This window comes from Lipotes vexillifer, unplaced genomic scaffold (assembly GCF_000442215.2).
Source record: "Lipotes vexillifer unplaced genomic scaffold, Lipotes_vexillifer_v1.1 scaffold437, whole genome shotgun sequence".
NCBI lineage: Eukaryota > Metazoa > Chordata > Mammalia > Artiodactyla > Lipotidae > Lipotes > Lipotes vexillifer.
The window spans coordinates 308,263-325,219 of NW_006785990.1; the positions used below are offsets into that span (position 1 = coordinate 308,263).

Sequence of the window (16,957 nt, forward strand, 5' to 3'; positions counted from 1 at the left end):
TTTCCCTAAAATAAGAGCACTTTGTTTTCTAATTTAAGATGGAAGATTATTCGCTTGCTTGAGGAGAAAGATAAAGTTTTGAAACAGTCTCTAAGGAATGTAGCCAAGGGGCCCAATAAAGGACATGTTAAGGAACAGTCCCGAAGGCCCAGCTCCGATGGGAGGCCACACACTGTTCATACATCCACCTGGACAAATTCGTGATGTTCTCCTCTAACTGCATACAGCAAGCTGGATGCCAGAGTCAGAGGGCAGATAACAGAACCAGGTCAGGGTTTCGATGTAACAAGAAATCAAGAATAATTTAGAAGAATCATACAGGATGAAGGGAACAGGGGTTTATCTGGACAACCGCAGAGGATGCACCAGGAAAGGATGCAGTGACAGAAGGGCACATAAATCTTAGAGAAGAACGAACCTCAAATACATGTGCCAAGTGAAAAGGGCCAGACACAAAAGACCACGTATGGTATGACTCCGTTTATAGTAAATGTTTGCAAACAGCAAATCTACAGAGCTAGAAAGCAGATTAAAGGTTGCCTCCGGCTGGGGCTGGGAATGGGATTAACTGTAAATGAATATGAGGGATCTCCCTGGGGTGATGGGAGTACTATAAAACTAGATACGGTGAAGATTGCACAACTCACTAGATTTCCTAGAAATCACTGAATGATACATCTGAAATGGGTGAATTTTATATATAACTTTTTCCACAATAAAGTTGTTGCATGTGTTTTGTTTGTTTGTTTGTTTGTTTTTTAAGCTTAGGAGAAACCGGAGAGAATACAAGCCTCGTGTCTGCATTCATGGGTTATAAAGCAGAGGACCTGTGTCTTAGGAACAAAGGCCAGAAAGAGTCAGAAGGACGACAGGATTTAGTCATGGATTGGGACAGTGACAGTGACATGCAAGACGCTAACAGGATGCATGGGGGCAGGTCCTCAAAGGTCACTGGAGGTGAAGGGGTCAAAGCACTCGAAGCCCAGGGTGGTCCGTAGGGATGTCAGAAACATCAAGATTGATGGCAACAGTAATACTGGAGAGGGAGGGGCTTGAGCAGATCCACCAATGTAAATGGTTGTCAGGAAATGACCCAGAGGTCATAAGACGGAAGGGTCAAGGATGGGGACACAGCAAATTGGCCTCACGCCATGAATCTAAAGGAGGACCCAGGTTCTACAGGAAGGAGGAAGATTAATGATTTGAAATTAATCTGAGGAGCTGGGGAGTGCCGTATCACTTATACGTAGCAATGCAGACACACCTACACACTCATTCACCTACACACATGCATGTGGACACACACGATATACACGCCCACTTGTGGGCCTTGAAGAAGAGAATAAGCATGCACCAGTCCCCCCCAACCACCCCTCGTGAGAATTGGGTTCCTACTGCAGCCCAAATGTGGGAGTGGATTTCATGAAGTGTGGATTACAGAACAGGCACAGTGGACACATTTCAAAGGAATGAGAGCAATGGGCACAGAAGGAAAACACAAAGTGCCAGGGAATTAGAAAATAAAAGAGCAAAAACGGGTATAGCAGGGAGGAGCGGGGGTGGAGGAAAAGAGATCCTTAGTGTGTGGAGTGTGGTAACTGTGGTCTGTCTAGCTGGTCCCAAGATTCCAACTTCATAATGGGCCCAATTTAGACATCACCCCAGAGGCAGACAGGGGTACCCCTCCCCATGGACCTGCTTTTGGGACCTACCTTGCTGATGAGCTCCCCGATCATCCCGTTCCAGGAGGTGTTATGGAGCTGGTGACCGTACCTGCCATCGGGGGCCTGGTAAATTTCATATTTGAAGCCCAGAGCCTTGGCCAGTGCATCCAGGACATCGATGGAGAACCCTTTGTAGCGCTTGGGCTGTCCAAGGATGTTCTCAGCCACCATCACAAAAGGCTCTTCCTGAGGACAACAAAATGAATGTTCTTCAACTAAATCACAGGTTCGTTAACACACATCTTTCCAGGGTATTATTAGAGAGACCAATCCGATGAACCATAATTTCAGAACGTTTGTGGACATGTGCATTGTATTTAGCCAATTTAGGCCTGGAGTCTGAACCTCTCTGCCCTTTTCTAAAGCGGTCTGTGGACACTCAGGATACAGGGCACAGGAAAATCCCTCCAACCAGCATACTGATGGAGGAACAGATTTATCTGTCCTGTGTCATCCCAGACTCGGCGCAGAGCCCCATCTCCCAGAGTAGCCTGGCTTGTCTTCATTCCTTCATTTATAACATTGAGGACTCTGTCCTTTGGAAACGCCAAGATTCTTCAGGACCCACATAAGAAATGTGGATACCTCTCATCCAGAATATTAAATGACAATAGAGCTCTGTGATACTGGATTGAGGAAAGACAGTAATACATCTATCAGATTATACTAGAAAATGGATGCTGAGTCACAGGACAAGGCCATACTGCACGTCAAGGACAGGATAGCATTAAACCCCATGGTCTGAAAGTCCAAAGCCAGGCCATGTGCACATTCACACATTTTGCACTGTGTCACATGTGCTCTTGTAGGGCACGTGATCATCTGGAAAACACCTCAGGCTTCCCCACCACCACCCTGTGAAACTGAACAAGAAGGGGCCTTTTGGCAACGTCCCCAGAGACTACATCTCATTAATTTAATTTTGGGGGGAAATAAGGTATAATGTTTATTCCTGGTGGGCATATGGGGAATGCGGAAACGCGGCTGCCAAAGACTTCTAGAGGCAAGAGACGCCAGTGCTGCTGGGACAGAGGGGAATGTTTGGACCATGTCTGACCAGCTAATAAGAGCTAAACCTAAAATGTCTCCTATAGTTCTAAAGAGATGAAGAAAGAAATGGAAAGGAAGATGCTTCTAAGGTATCTTAAATATGTAAGTCTCTGATTCCAGGACAACCATGCAGAGAAACTGCAACAAATGGTCTTCACTATGAACTCTGTGTCACATGGGCCCATCAGTGGTATTGGGTTCTGGAAGGATGTCCTCCCAACATCCTTCTGGGGACTCTAGCTACCAGCAAAGCTCTCCTAAGGACCACCAGTAGGTCAAGATCGTTTACATCCAAGAACAAGTAGACTTGTTATGCCCGCTCTGGAGCTCAGCACTGGATCTGGATTAGTGGTCCTCCAGAGCAGTCCAGTGACCTCCCATGGAATGTCTCAGAGGCTGGGGGCAGAATCTCCAATCTCACTCTTCCTTCACTATTCATAAAATTGTTTTGAGTGAAAGGCCTTATGAAAGCTCAAGCCACTACTTAAGATCCCCTTCTCTCTAAACCCAGCATCCAGCCGAACAGAGAGAAGCCTCTGACTCAAAGCCTGAATGGCAGACCTCCCCCATATGCCCATGATCCTACCAAGACAGTCACCACTTTGAGAGTCAGTCCTTGGAGGCGACTGCCCATGGGCCTCTCCTGCAGGCTGCCATTCAGGCCCTTCTCCGAGTCCCACGTCGCCAGCTGTGAAGGAAAAAGGGAGTGTGAGGGACAGAACGGGCACCCTGTGCAAATCTTAGGAATCGACTCCTAAACTGGGCTCCTGAATCAGGCAGATAGGTGGACAACAGCCCTAGGAGTTTCCCAGAGAGCTAGAGGCATCTTACAACCTAAGAAAGAATAAAGGTGTGACAGATAGAGCTCCGCTTCCTCCAGCAGCTCATCTGGATCTTGAGGACTTGCCTCATCCTTGAAGTGAAACCAATTGGTAGGAACTTGTTTCTGGAATGAACATTTATGTCCAATTTTATTGTCCACCTACTGAGGCCATGTCAATGTGTCTCGCACAAAGTGCCCTCTTTCTTTAATACTCCTTTGACTTGCCCAGGCCAGAAGGTCCTTGAGATCAGCTGCTTCCATCACCAGAGCAGGATGAGATCAAAAGTGAAGCAGGTAACAAAGACCCAAGTTTACAGTTGTCTTACACCCTGATGCCAACTGCAAACAGGACCAAGAGCTCACTGTCTTCACTGTAGTGCTAACTTCATAATTTTCCCTGATAGGCAGGTAGAGGCCAAGAATACATGTGCTCTGCGTCTGCCATATCCTCCTGAGCCTGCAGCATCTGTCCAACAGATGCATTTAAGACCATCTAAGATGGTCAAGGAGACCCTATCCTGGCTCAGAAACAACTGGAGACACAGATGCTCTTGGGACTGCTTCCCTTCCCTGCATCCCTGCAGGGCCTGAGCAACAACGATGAACCCTTTGTCCGATCAGTGATTCTCAATCATTAATTGGTGAGATGTAAAAAGATACAGATATTGGCCCCATCTAAAGCCAACATAATTAGGGTCTCAGCACTTGGACATGAGGAATGTTAATGCCTCCCCAGCGATCCTCGTTGAAAACCTCTGCTCTTCTAGGTCACTGGGCCTCTGATGTAGCTGCACATTAGCATCTCTTAAGAGGGCTTTTAAAACCAACTAAAGCCTGCCCTCTGCCCCAGAGCCTGATTTAACTGGTCAGTAGTGGACTGGATATGGATCATTTAGCTCCCCAGGTGATTCTAATGCACAGCCAGGATTGTGAACTACTGCTACAGATGAAAGCAGTGATCTTCAAACCTTAATATGCAGACAAATCACCTAGGGATTTTGCATGCACTTTCTGATTCTGGGACCTGAGATTATTCCTGTCTAACAAGCTCCCCTGTGCTGCTGTTGCTGATCCATGGACCATCAGTTCAGTACCAAGGGGTTAAAATTCAGACTGTCACAGTAGCACCTACCCTTCGTCAGGGAAAACCCACAAGACCCCTAGTTAGGCTGAGCAAAAGAACTACTCCTCTGTGGAAAAGTGCCACCAGGTGCCCTAAAGGAGCCACCAATAGTGCCGCTTATGGACACTTCTACTCTCCCAGCATTTCCCATAGCCCTGACATCTGCAGCAAGGTCGGCACCCTGAGCCTTGACTATGAGGCCACAGTTCCAGAATCTGTGGGGCTGCTCTACCTGGAAGATACTAGAACCCTGAGGCCTAAAGCAGGAACATCAGAATGAGATATGTGGTTCTAGAACCAGTTTAAAGGAACCTGGAACCTCCTGCCATCACTTCCAACATGATACAAGCTAAAACCCACTTCACCCTAGACAACAGGATGCCTGGAAGTGATGAATAGATCACTTAGTTAAGAGCACAGTCACATACTCTGAGGAACTCCCCACAGCCACCACTCATTAATTTGAGGGGCACTGCAGTGAAGAACAAAGTTAAGATCTGTCCAAAGTCCTGTTCAAGGACATCAAAGATGCCACACTCTTGGAACTGGTATAGTGAGAAGGAAACTTCATGGCTATTTCTCTATGGGGGGTCTCAGGAAATAGCCCTGGGACTTGGGACCGATTCCCGCAGCCGGATTCAAATGCTGGTCAAAGGGAAAAGACAAACTCAGACAAACAGAGTCAAGGTGTTGACTTTGTGCATTCTTTGGACCCTTCGATATCAGACTCGGGGGACTCATGGTGTGTATTTGGGCAGCCTGCATCTTATCCCCATAACTGTTTAGCCCAGGCATTGGGGCTGCTTAACTCTATGTGTGATCTGTTGCACCCCCTGGGTTGGGTGGTGGTATGAAGGTCCCGGTCCCCTTTACTACCTCAATGACTTACAGAGTCATAATGGAAGCAAAGATGACATGTCAGCTCCAGGGACTGGATAGTTTGCTCTGTACCAGGACTTGAATTCATAACACCTGCTGCCCAACCTCCCTGGCACTGGTGAAGGGGCATCTCGACTTTGTGCTGCCCTGGTTTGGATGAGCACCTGGAACGAGGCTCCGCTTGGCATCATCGATCAACCGGCTTTACCTGTCTTTCTATTGGGATTGTAATCAGTCATGGGAATAGAAGCAGGAAAAACAGTTGGGATAAAGCCCTGTCCTTCTAGGGTTTTAGTTCAGCTGTGAGAAATGCTCTGCCTCTCCATCCCTGTCCTCACCATGCTCTGCCTCTAGCCCACTGCCTGGCTCAAGGCAGCAGCACCTCTGCCCCAAAGTACTGCAACAGCCTCCCCACTGTTACCCCAACCTCCCTCTCTTAACAGCCCTCCTCCATTGTGCTGATATTTATCATAAACTCAAATACAAACTATGTTAATTAAAATTTTCTAATTACTTCCTATTTCTTAAAGAATAAAGGCTAACACTTTTCAACTCGGCCTAAATGAAAAGGCCTTCCCGATCGAGACCCAACCTTGACTGCCAGCTTCAGTTCACTCCAACCCCGCCAAATTCCTCACCTTTCTCAAGCGCATGGTGTTCCCTCCTGACTCTTTACATCCAGTTTCTTCTCCCTGGAATGCCATTTCTCTCTGGCTGGGTCTGGTAAACTCTTACTCAATTTCTCAAAAAAATAAGCTCTTACTTTAGGGTAGTTTTAGATTCACAGAAAAGTCGCAGAGGTTATGCAGAGACCATCCATATACCCCACACCCAGTTTCCCCTGTTAAGATGTTACATAGGTATGATTAGTATGATACATTCCTCCCAATTAATGAAATGTTTAGTTTAATCTCCACCATTGATACAAAGCTGCAGTAGGAATGATCTTCAGTGTCTTCCATTCTAGACCTAAGTCTGTGATTCCGCTGTGCTATTTGGGTTTCTTACCCCGTTCCCTGGGATCCAAACCCTGTCTTCATAAACTGCCTAGAGTCTTGGGCACTTGGGTTGGACCTTGCCTTGCTTATTCCCATCTCAGAGTTTCTAACCTTGCCTTGAATGCCATTTCTCCTCTAGACGATCAGCTCCCTATTACTGGTATAGTTTGGGAACTTGGAGGTATTAAATTAGCATACGTTTATGAGCCAATATATCTATGTTCTAGGTGTGTTTCCACCACTTACCTGAGTGACCTCAGCACATTTTACAGCACAGTACTTAAATCACAAGAGGCAACAAATATTTTTGAATAAATTTAACTTCACTGAGGTTCCATTTTCCTATCTATAAAATGGAATAAAAATACCATCCCTGCCTACCACGCTAAGGGGCTGTTCAAAGGAGAAAATAGTTTTGAAATAATATGTAATAAAATAACTTAAATAATAATCCCAAAGTAAAGAATCAAGATATTAAAAGGTGTGTACAATGCGACCTTAATTATGTCTTTTTTTAAAGGCAGTGGTTAAAACGGGAGGAAATGTGTTTAAATGTAATATTTGGATTTATCTTGGTTGGATTTATCTTGGTGGTAGAATTATGAATAACCATGATTACTTTTTTTATGCTTTCCTATGTTTTTAACAGGTTTGTCATTACTTTCACAAAAAGGAAAATACGCTTTTGATAAAAATAGCTAGCACGGGTGATAAAGCAAAATCCTGTCACATGCACTTGTATGATTGAGGGCTGAATGGAAGGAAGCAATTAGAGTCAAATTATCTATCGGTAGGTCAAGGCCAGTCTAAGAGTCAGAACTTAATATTGAATACATCAGTTCTCTGGTTGCAAGGAGCTATGGCCGAGGTGCCTATGTCCTAGAAGAGGCACACTGCAAGGTCTTCCAGGACAGCATCTCACATTCTAAGACACCTCCAAGATTGTGTAGGGCCCCATGAGCCTGTTTGGGTTTGGAGACAGGGCAGTGGCCCCTCCTGGGGCCCAGCTCCATGGAGACAGGCAGTCTTCCTCCACTAAGGAAGAGGGGCGGGTGGCATCAAATCTTATTAGTTACTATTCAGACCATCCTAAGGCAAAGTCATTTAAATCAAAGTGCAACTTCATGAGAGAAAGAAAAAAAATTCCTCCAACCTGTTATTATTATTCCGATTTCTTTTGTCTGAAAGTACTTAGGGCTTAAAGGTTTTTTAGTTTATTATTTTTCAACTCACTTCTCTCTCCCTGGCCTTCAGGCATCCTGTACTCTAACAAAGAAAGAAAAAATACTTCAAAGAGAAACCAAAATTCTGCCTTCAAACACATCAAAGTAACCATGTTCCAGGATCCAGGAGCCTTCGAGCTGGGCAGGAAAGTGTATTATTCCCTCACATCAGCCTGAAGCCAAGTGCCCTAGGCTGAGTGAATCTCCCTATTTCCACAAAGCCTTGGCTCTTGTCCAAATCTTAAGACCAGAGTGGTAAACCTTCATTTGAGTGAGGCCATCCCTCTGAGCACCCAATATGTAAGACCAGAGCAGAGAAAGTCACAATCCTTTTCAAACAAAATCTTTCGTTTAAAAGACTAAAGTGGAACTTTTTTTTCAATAAAATAAAGCCTTTAAGTGGATTCCCAAACTTGCCACCCATCAAGATTGGGAGAGACTGTGTTCTGCCTCCCTCCTGAGGACAGCTGGGGCTCCCTGATCAGAATGCTGGAGAAAAAATTTCAGATAATAAAAGCCAAATGAAGCTGATAGGCTTGATAAATGGGAAGCCAGAAAAACCTTTCACCCAATGAAGTCCTGACACTTAGTCATACAGCTGCAGACCATTTCATTTGTACATAAGTGCATCTACTCTGACTTCCTCTTGTATTTTGCAGACAGAATTTTGTTTATGGGATCAATGAATTTATGGCCACAGAAACCCACTTTTGACAGCTGACCTGTCAAGATCAGTGCCTGAAAAACTAATTTCCAGCACTGTTAAACAAAACGAGAACTGCTGCTATTTGATAAGACAGCTATGGTTTTCATTCATTGCCAAGATCTGCTCTACCCAGACCGGAAGCGTGGATGGAGCCAGAGGTTACAGCACAATCATCACTTGAAAGGGGATAAATGGTTTCAAAATCTGATGATGACAAACAACTGTTCAAGAGATCAGCCAACTGGAGAATAAATTTCATAAACCATTGGTCTCAGGAAAATATATTTCCTGAGTCAATCAGGGTGTTTTTCGTGTTTGCGTTTGAGTTGTGAGATGCAGGGGTTTGGGACTTCGTGGCCTGTCCTTATTAAATGCAGGACTATTAACCCTAAACGGGACAGACCTCCTTTAGAAGATTGCGCTTTGGGGTCTGTCGTCTAGTTACAGAGGTGTCGTAAAGTGCTGATTCTCTTTTCATGGCGGGGGCGGAGAGGGGAAGGAGAGAAGAGGCAATCCAAGGGCTGTGCAGCCCAGAATGTGATCAGCTTCATACATTGAGCCTTGCCAATTCCTTGGGAGGGAAGAGGAAGGGAAGAAGGAAGGTAGGTTTGCTTACCCCCAAATCTTACGCTTAGCTATATCCGACAAGGCAATAGATCAATAACCTATATCGTCACATTTCGCAACTGAGTGAGCAATACTTTGCTGGTGAGCTTGTCTCAAGAGAGCACTGGAGGCTGGAAGTGAAGTTTTTATGACCATGCCAGTCAGATCTCACAGCCATAGCTGGAGCTCCATCTGAGCTGTATCCTCATTGACCAGTGACTGCCATCAGCCGAGTGCAGACATCTTCGGCTGGCATACAGGATTCAGTATGATGGCACATGTGTTTATCATCATGTCAGTACATGGGCTTTTCTGAAATAATAAGCCCTCTATTAGCTTTTATTCCTTGGTCCATTTTTATTGGAAAACAAAACTGTCTGGTGTATGTTTCAAAACAAAAATCAGAGCCTTGGGTGGGAGTGGGGTGAAGGGGAAGCCCACATCTTGAATCAGCGTGCACTGGGGGATTCAGCCAGCACTGATTTCAGTCAGGAGAATGCACATTTTAAACTTTGACTAAATGCAAGGCCCACATGCTTAGACACAAACAGGGCATCTTGGAAGCAGAGTGTAAGCATCTGAGGATAGGATATTAATATTTGTAGCCAGGGTTCCTGAAGGAAGGCCTACTTTGAGAATTCATTTTGGGAATTCCAGTATATCAGGGTTACTAAGGGCAGGCCTTGTAGAGTATAAACCATAGGAGAGGACCATCAGATTAGATATATCTACGGAGAAAGGGGCCAGGACCACTCTTGAGGCTCCAGGTGTGCTCTGTAGGAGAGGGGAGGGGACTCACTCTGAGACATGGGATAACTGAACTTCTCAGCCCAGGAGCATTTGCACAGGGAATTAAGCATTTGGTGAAAGTTGTACTTTCCGAAAACAAGTCCCAGCAGAACTTAGGTTAAATGTCCAAAGGGAAGAAGAGCCCTTAGAAAGTGAAAGAAAAGTGAAATAGGCTGGAGAGGTATCACATATGCGGGCTTCATGAAAAATCTTTAGCAAGGATGAGAGAAAGATACTCCGCCAGTGGTGTTACAGAGGAGGACGAGGAAAACTAGAAGTGCCCTTGACTCTGGCAACCAGGTCATTCATGATGGAGGCCACAGACAGGCCCAAACTCTAGCCTCTCCTCTCTGAAAGTGTGGGCCCAGGGAGCCCTCTGGGAGCACAGAGGGCTCCCTGGGCCCATATTGACTGACTCTAGTGGTGCCAGCAGTGACATTCTTCCGTCACATTCACAGGGAGGATGGAGGCGGTTCCACTTCTGCTTAAGATACAGAAAGTAAGATGATGTTGCTCTCGTTGTAACAAACAAACAAACAAAAAGTCATATATATATCAACAAAACTATATTTTAAAAATTATCCTCTGAGAAGCCTGTGGTCCTAAGACCCTCTGGTGAACTGAATGTCAAAGGATGAGCAGCCCCTCTGAGGAGAGACAGCACATAAGAAATATTTCATCTTTGGCAGAAAATGGGACAAAAGAGGTGGTAGTTAGATGAGTGGATAAGAAGAAAAAACTAAAATTTTACCAAATTCTTAAAGGCTATGTGTAGTCCAGCATGACAGTGAGGCTCCCTGGGAGCCCAGACTCAAGGGAGGCCCCAAGGGGGGGCCACACCCACTCATCAGCTCTTTCCACCAAGCCTCCACTGGGTGGAGTACAAGAAAGAAAAATAACAGAGCATCCGAAAGTTATGGGACAATATCAGATACATGTATATCCGACATTGGACTTGTGTCTGATATATGTGAAGAAACCTTACGACTCAATTACAGGAAGGCAAACAACTCGAGTTTTAAAAATAGAGAAAGAACTTACTTTTCCAAAAAATATATATGAATGGAAAATATGCATATGAAAACTCAACATCATGAGTCATCATGGAAATGCAAAACAAGACCACATGCACATCCACTGTACCTCACTAGAATGACTAGAATCAAAGGCTGATGTTACTGAGTGCTAATGAGGATCTGGAATGCAAAAGGTGCAGCCACCTGGAAGACAGGTTGGCAATTTCCTAGAAAGTTAAACATACACTGAGCATACCTTCCAACAATTCCACTTCTAGTTATTTATGTAAGGAAAACATAAAATATGTCCAACACAAAGGTCAGGATGTGGCTGTTCGTAGAAGCGTTATTCATAACAGCCCCAAAGTGGAAACACTCACACGTCAACCATGGTGACTGGTGAATGGATAAACAAAGTGGGGTATACTTATACAATGGAATACTACTCAGCAATAAAAAGCAACAAGCTACAGACACAGGCAACAGCATGGATAAAGCTCAAAAGCATTACACCAAGGGAATGAAGCCAGACACAAAAGACCACAGACTTTATGATTCCATTTATATGACTTCCTTGAAAAGGCATTATTCTAGGTCCTGAAGATAGAGCAGTGGTGGCCTGCAGCCAGGAATGGAAGGAGGGTATCAAATGCAAAGTAAAAGGAAGGCTATTTGGGGGTAATGGAAGTGCTCTATATTTTGAGTGTTCTTGTGATTATACTACCATTTACATTTGCCAGAGCTGATCACACTGTACACCTAAACCAGTGAATTTATTGCAGATAATTGCATCTAAATAACACTGACTTGTTTTATACACACATACACTCATGCACATCTTGATAATGATTTGGAAAAGGATGGAGCCATGTGCTAGAGAGGTGGGCTAGTGGCACTAACCTGTCATGTGACCCAACTATGACCTTTCGGAAAGGTCATAGTTACCTTTTGGTAAGGCAAGGAGGGTAAGAGGGGAGGATTCCCAAAATAACATGATGAGCAGTGTTAGGACACTCATGTAATTGTGCCTGAACTAGTTAGAGCTAGATGGATATCAAGTGGCCAAGAAATCATTTATCTATCTAGAAGAATTGAATTCACCTTTATAAAGGTTTAGGAAGAACGTAAGGGCAGTTTTACCTTCAAATGGTTCCTTGGTTTGTGGGTTTGTGTGGGAGAAAAAATAGATTACATAACATTATATATAGTATGATCCAATTTTTTCATGCTTATTTCATTTTGTGAGATTGTGCATGTGCATACCTAAGACACAAAAGGGTAGTTATAAGTGGCTATTTCTGGAATTAGGTAGAGCGATGAGATTGCAGGGAATGTTCATCTCTTGCCCAATACAATCCTGTAATGTTTGAATTATTTTACTGAGAGGAAACATTGTTTCTGTAATCAGAAGAAAAACAATAAGCTATTTTCATTTTGAAGCTGCATCGCAATATGGCTTATAACTGTAACGTTGATTTCATATCTCTCTCTAATTGTTTTAGGCTTATTGGTTTTGTCCCTCTAAATAAACTGCAAGTTCTTCCAGAGGCAGTATCCATAGTGAAACAAGCCAGGATGGAATTTGCTTCTCCCACCTGTGTGCTGGAGGACCTCTGGCAAGTTACTTGAATTGGTCATATTCTTTTTCTGGGCTCAAGTGTGCACATCTGTTATTGGTTATTAATAGGCATTAGTGTTATTGACAATACTTTTTTCTCAGGTCTTTAGTATGCTCAGGTCCATGCTAGCAGCTTAAGAAATTTTCACTAGTGTGAATTGACTAGAATTAATGGCACTATACACCTTATACATCAGTCTGAAGTCCGACAAGATACCTTCTGACAGCCAGTACTATGAGTCTTTGCACTGAAAAAGGAGCAGGTGTCTCTCATTATACTCTCTAAATTCTGGGCTATCTCCTTTCCCTAGAACACTCTCCTTGTCCTTTGTTTTCTGACTCTGAGTCATCCTTTGAAGATCATTCTAGAGATCCTTCCTTGCACCTTTTACCAAGAGAACGTCTCCCGTTGGCGATCCCAATCCATAGCACGCCAGCCTTGATCCTGCGGAAATGCTTTTCACGATATATTAAAATTGCATGTCTATTATTCGCAAATATACTCTATCTCTCTAAAAGCAGGGACTCTCTTTTCTTCATTTCGATTCTCTCAATAAAATTTTATTAGAAAAATCAATAAAATTTATCAGCCCCTGGGCACTTTCTCATTAACTGGGCTGAAATTTCATGCTTTTCTCAAACTTTAACTCCCAGGATACGTCCCATATCTGAAGCTCTGTAAATGGCTTTCTCACTCACTTCCGATTTATTTATAATGGTTGAGAGTGCTTGGGCTGGATTTTCTCTTTTGCATGATTTTGTTTTGTATACTTACTTTATTAAGACTTCTAGTCATGGGAAAATGTTGGTAAAATGAATGATTCAAAAGGCATTTTTAAAAAACTCACTTTTTATGTCTTTACCTCCAGACTCTCATTGCACAAAGTGTGGTCTGTGGACCAGGACATCACATTTCCTGGAAATTTGTTTAAATCAAAGAATCTTGGCTCTATCCCACGTCTCTTGAGTCACTATCTGCATTTTAGCAAGATTCCCAGGTCACGTGTGGGCACAGAAAAATTTGAGAAGCATATTTCTCGATCACGCCACCATGATTTCTGGCCTAGAATCTTTATGAGCTGCTTTACCTATCTCTCAATGCCTCTTATCCACCTGCTATCTAATCCCCACTCAGCAGCCAGAATTGTCTTTCCTTTCCTTTTTTAAAAAATATTATTTATTTATTTCGTTGCATGGGGTCTTAGCTGCGTCAGGCGGGCTCCTTAGTTGTGGCATGCAAACTCTTAGTTGCAGCATGCATGTGGGATCTAGTTCCCTGACCAGGGATCGAACCTGGCGCCCTGCAATGGAAACGCGGAGTCTTATCCACTGTGCCACCATGTGGGATTAGTTCCCTGACCAGGGATCGAACCTGGCGCCCTGCAATGGAAACGCGGAGTCTTATCCACTGTGCCACCAGGGAAGTCCCTTTCCTTTCCTTTTTCAATAAAAATTGTTTTATTTCACTCTCTTAAAATGCTCAAGTGATTTTCTGTTAAACTTGGACTTAAAGGCATACATCCTTTTCATGGCTTATAAGACTTTCCAAGACCTGCCCCAGGCCTGCCCTTCTACCTCAGCCCCTGCCACGCTTTCCATCTTGCTTACTAAGTTCCACCAAAATGCATCACCTTTCGCTTACTCTCTCAAGCCAAGATACTTCCTGCCTTGGGAACTCTGTATACACTTTTTACTTTCCTGATAATTCTTATCTCTGTCCTTCACATCTCATGTTTGGCTCTTTCTCATCTGGCAGGTCTTACCTTTATCCTCTTGATAAAGTCAAGCTCACTCTTCCTAAGTACTCAATATTCTTAAGTTCAGAACTTTGTTATTTTCTTTAGAGCTCTCAAATATTATATTTGTTAAAACCACCCTCCATGACAGAAATTTTTTTTTGTTTCTATCTGTTCCACTGTTTTTCTGTTCAGCTCACCATCCTGTACCCAACCTCTGATACATTTCTAGCATACAGCAGGCACTTAATAAGTATTTGTTGAATAAGCAAATAAATTAATGAACTAGTCCAAGGGGTCAGCAAAGTTTTCCATAAAGGACCAGGCAGTACATATTTTAGGCTCCTTGGGTCATATGGTCTCTGGGGTCAGCTACTCATTGAGTGTGTGTGGCTTGATTCCAATAAATTTAACTTACAAAATAAATGACAAGCTAGATTTGATCCAAAACCCATAGTCCGCAGATCCTTAATAGTTAATATCTTTTTAAAAAAAAATTTTTAATAGATCTTTATTGGAGTATAATTGCTTCACCATACTGTGTTAGTTTCTGTTGCACAACGAAAAGAATCAGCCATATGCATACACATGTGCCCATATCCCCTCCTTCTTGAGCCTCCCTCCCATCCTCCTTATCCCACCCCTCTACGTCATCACAAAGCACCGAGCCGATCTCCCTGTGCTGTGCTGCTGCTTCCCACCAGCCAACTATTTTACATTCGGTAGTGTATACACGTCAATGTTACTCTCACTTCGCCTCAGCTTCGCCCTCCCACCCCATGTCCTCAAGCCCATTATCTATGTCTACCTCTTTATTCCTGCCCGGCAACTAGGTTCATCAGTCCCGTTTTTTTTTAGATTCCATATATATGCGTTAGCATACGTTATTTGTTTTTCTCTTTCTGACTTACTTCACTCTGTATGACAGACTCTAGGTCCATCCACCTCACTACAAATAACTCAATTTCATTTTTTTTTTTTATGGCTGAGTAATAGTCCATAGTATATGTGTGCCACATCTTATTTATCCATTCATCTGTCAGTGGACACTTAGGTTGCTTCCATGTCCTGGTTATTGTAAACAGTGCTGCAATGAACATTGGGGTGTATGTCTCTTTTTGAATTATGGTTTTCTCAGGGTCCAGTAGTGGGATTGCTGGATCATACGGTAGTTCTATTTTTAGTTTTTTTAAGGAACCTCCATACTGTTCTCCATAGTGGCTGTATCAATCTACATTCCCACCAACAGTGCAGGAGGGTTCCCTTTTCACCACACCCTTTCCAGCATTTATTGTTTCTAGATTTTTTGATAATGGCCATTCTAACCGGCATGAGGTGATACCTCACTGTAGTTTTGATTTGCATTTCTCTAATAATTAGTGATGTTAAGCATCTTTTCATGTGCCTCTTGGCCATCTGTATGTCTGCCTTGGTGAAATGTCTGTTTAGGTCTTCCGCCCATTTTTCAACTGGATCGTTTGTTTTTTTGATATTCAGCTCCATGAGCTGTTTGTATATTTTGGAGATTAATCCTTTGTCTGTTTCATTTGCAAATATTTTCTCCCATTCTGAGGGCTTTTTTGTCTTGTTTATGGTTTCCTTTGCTGTGAAAAAGCTTTTAAGTTTAATTAAGTCCCATTTGTTTATTTTTGGTTTTATTTCCATTACTCTAGGGGATGGGTCAAAAAAGATCTTGCTGTAGTTTTTGTCAGAGTGTTTTTTCCTATGTTTTCCTCTAAGGGTTTTATAGTGTCTGGTCTTACATTTAATTCTTTAATCCATTTGCAGTTTATTTTTGTGTATGGTGTTGGATAGCGTTCTAATTTCATTCTTTTACATGTAGCTGTCCAGTTTTCCCAGCACCACTTATTGAAGAGGCTGTCTTTTCTCCATTGTATGTTCTTGCCTTTGTTGTAAATCAGGTGCCCATAAGTGCATGGGTATATCTCTGGGCATTCTATCTTGTACCATTGATCTATATTTCTGTTTTTGTGCCAGTACCATAATGTCTTGATTACTGTAGCTTTGTGGTATAGTTTGAAGTCAGGGAGCCTGATTCCTCCAACTCCGTTTTTCTTCCTATTGTTCTTTCCATCTAAAATGTTTGCCTCTCCAGCTGAACTTTTCAAAACACTACACTTCTTTCAAGGTTTAATTTGTCATTTAAAAAAATTGTTTAACTGTCATGTTTTCCAGAAATCCCATTTTATCCCTCCAACCAGAAGCGGCAGATCCTCCTGCATCCTTAAAGCATTCTGCTTGCCCCTTTTTCATGGCATGGATCACATTCAGATTTCCCTGACAGTTCCTGCAGCAGGCTATATTTTCTGAAGATGGATGTGACAATGTTTCCCATCCCACATTCTCTTCTATAATATGACTTCACCACCCCCTATCAAGAAGTGATGTTTAATTCCCTTCTCTCTCAAAATCTGGTCTGAATCTGATGCTGCATGTCTTTGAGTCTAGGTCAGAAACTTCTGCTTGACTCTTAGGATGCTTGCTCTAGGAAAGGGATTTTCAACCTCAACAACATTGACATTTGAGGCCAGATAGTTCTTTGTTGTGGGGGGTGGGGTGTCTGTCCTGTGCATTGTAGGATGTTTAGCAGCATCCCTGACCTCTATCAACTAGATGCCAGTAGCATCCCCCCCCCCCCCGAGCAC

At 43.3% G+C, this 16,957-nt stretch overlaps 1 protein-coding gene across 1 annotated transcript in view; it reads right to left on the reverse strand.

Moving 5' to 3' along the window:
- Positions 1–16,957, reverse strand: part of GRID1 (glutamate ionotropic receptor delta type subunit 1) — a 686,100-nt gene that overhangs the window by 116,385 nt on the left and 552,758 nt on the right. The window contains exons 10-11 of the mRNA XM_007458349.1: positions 3,361–3,462; positions 1,713–1,910 (exon numbers count right to left, since the gene is read on the reverse strand). Of these exons, the coding sequence (XP_007458411.1) occupies positions 1,713–1,910; positions 3,361–3,462 (300 nt within the window). The remainder of the gene's footprint in view (positions 1–1,712; positions 1,911–3,360; positions 3,463–16,957) is intronic.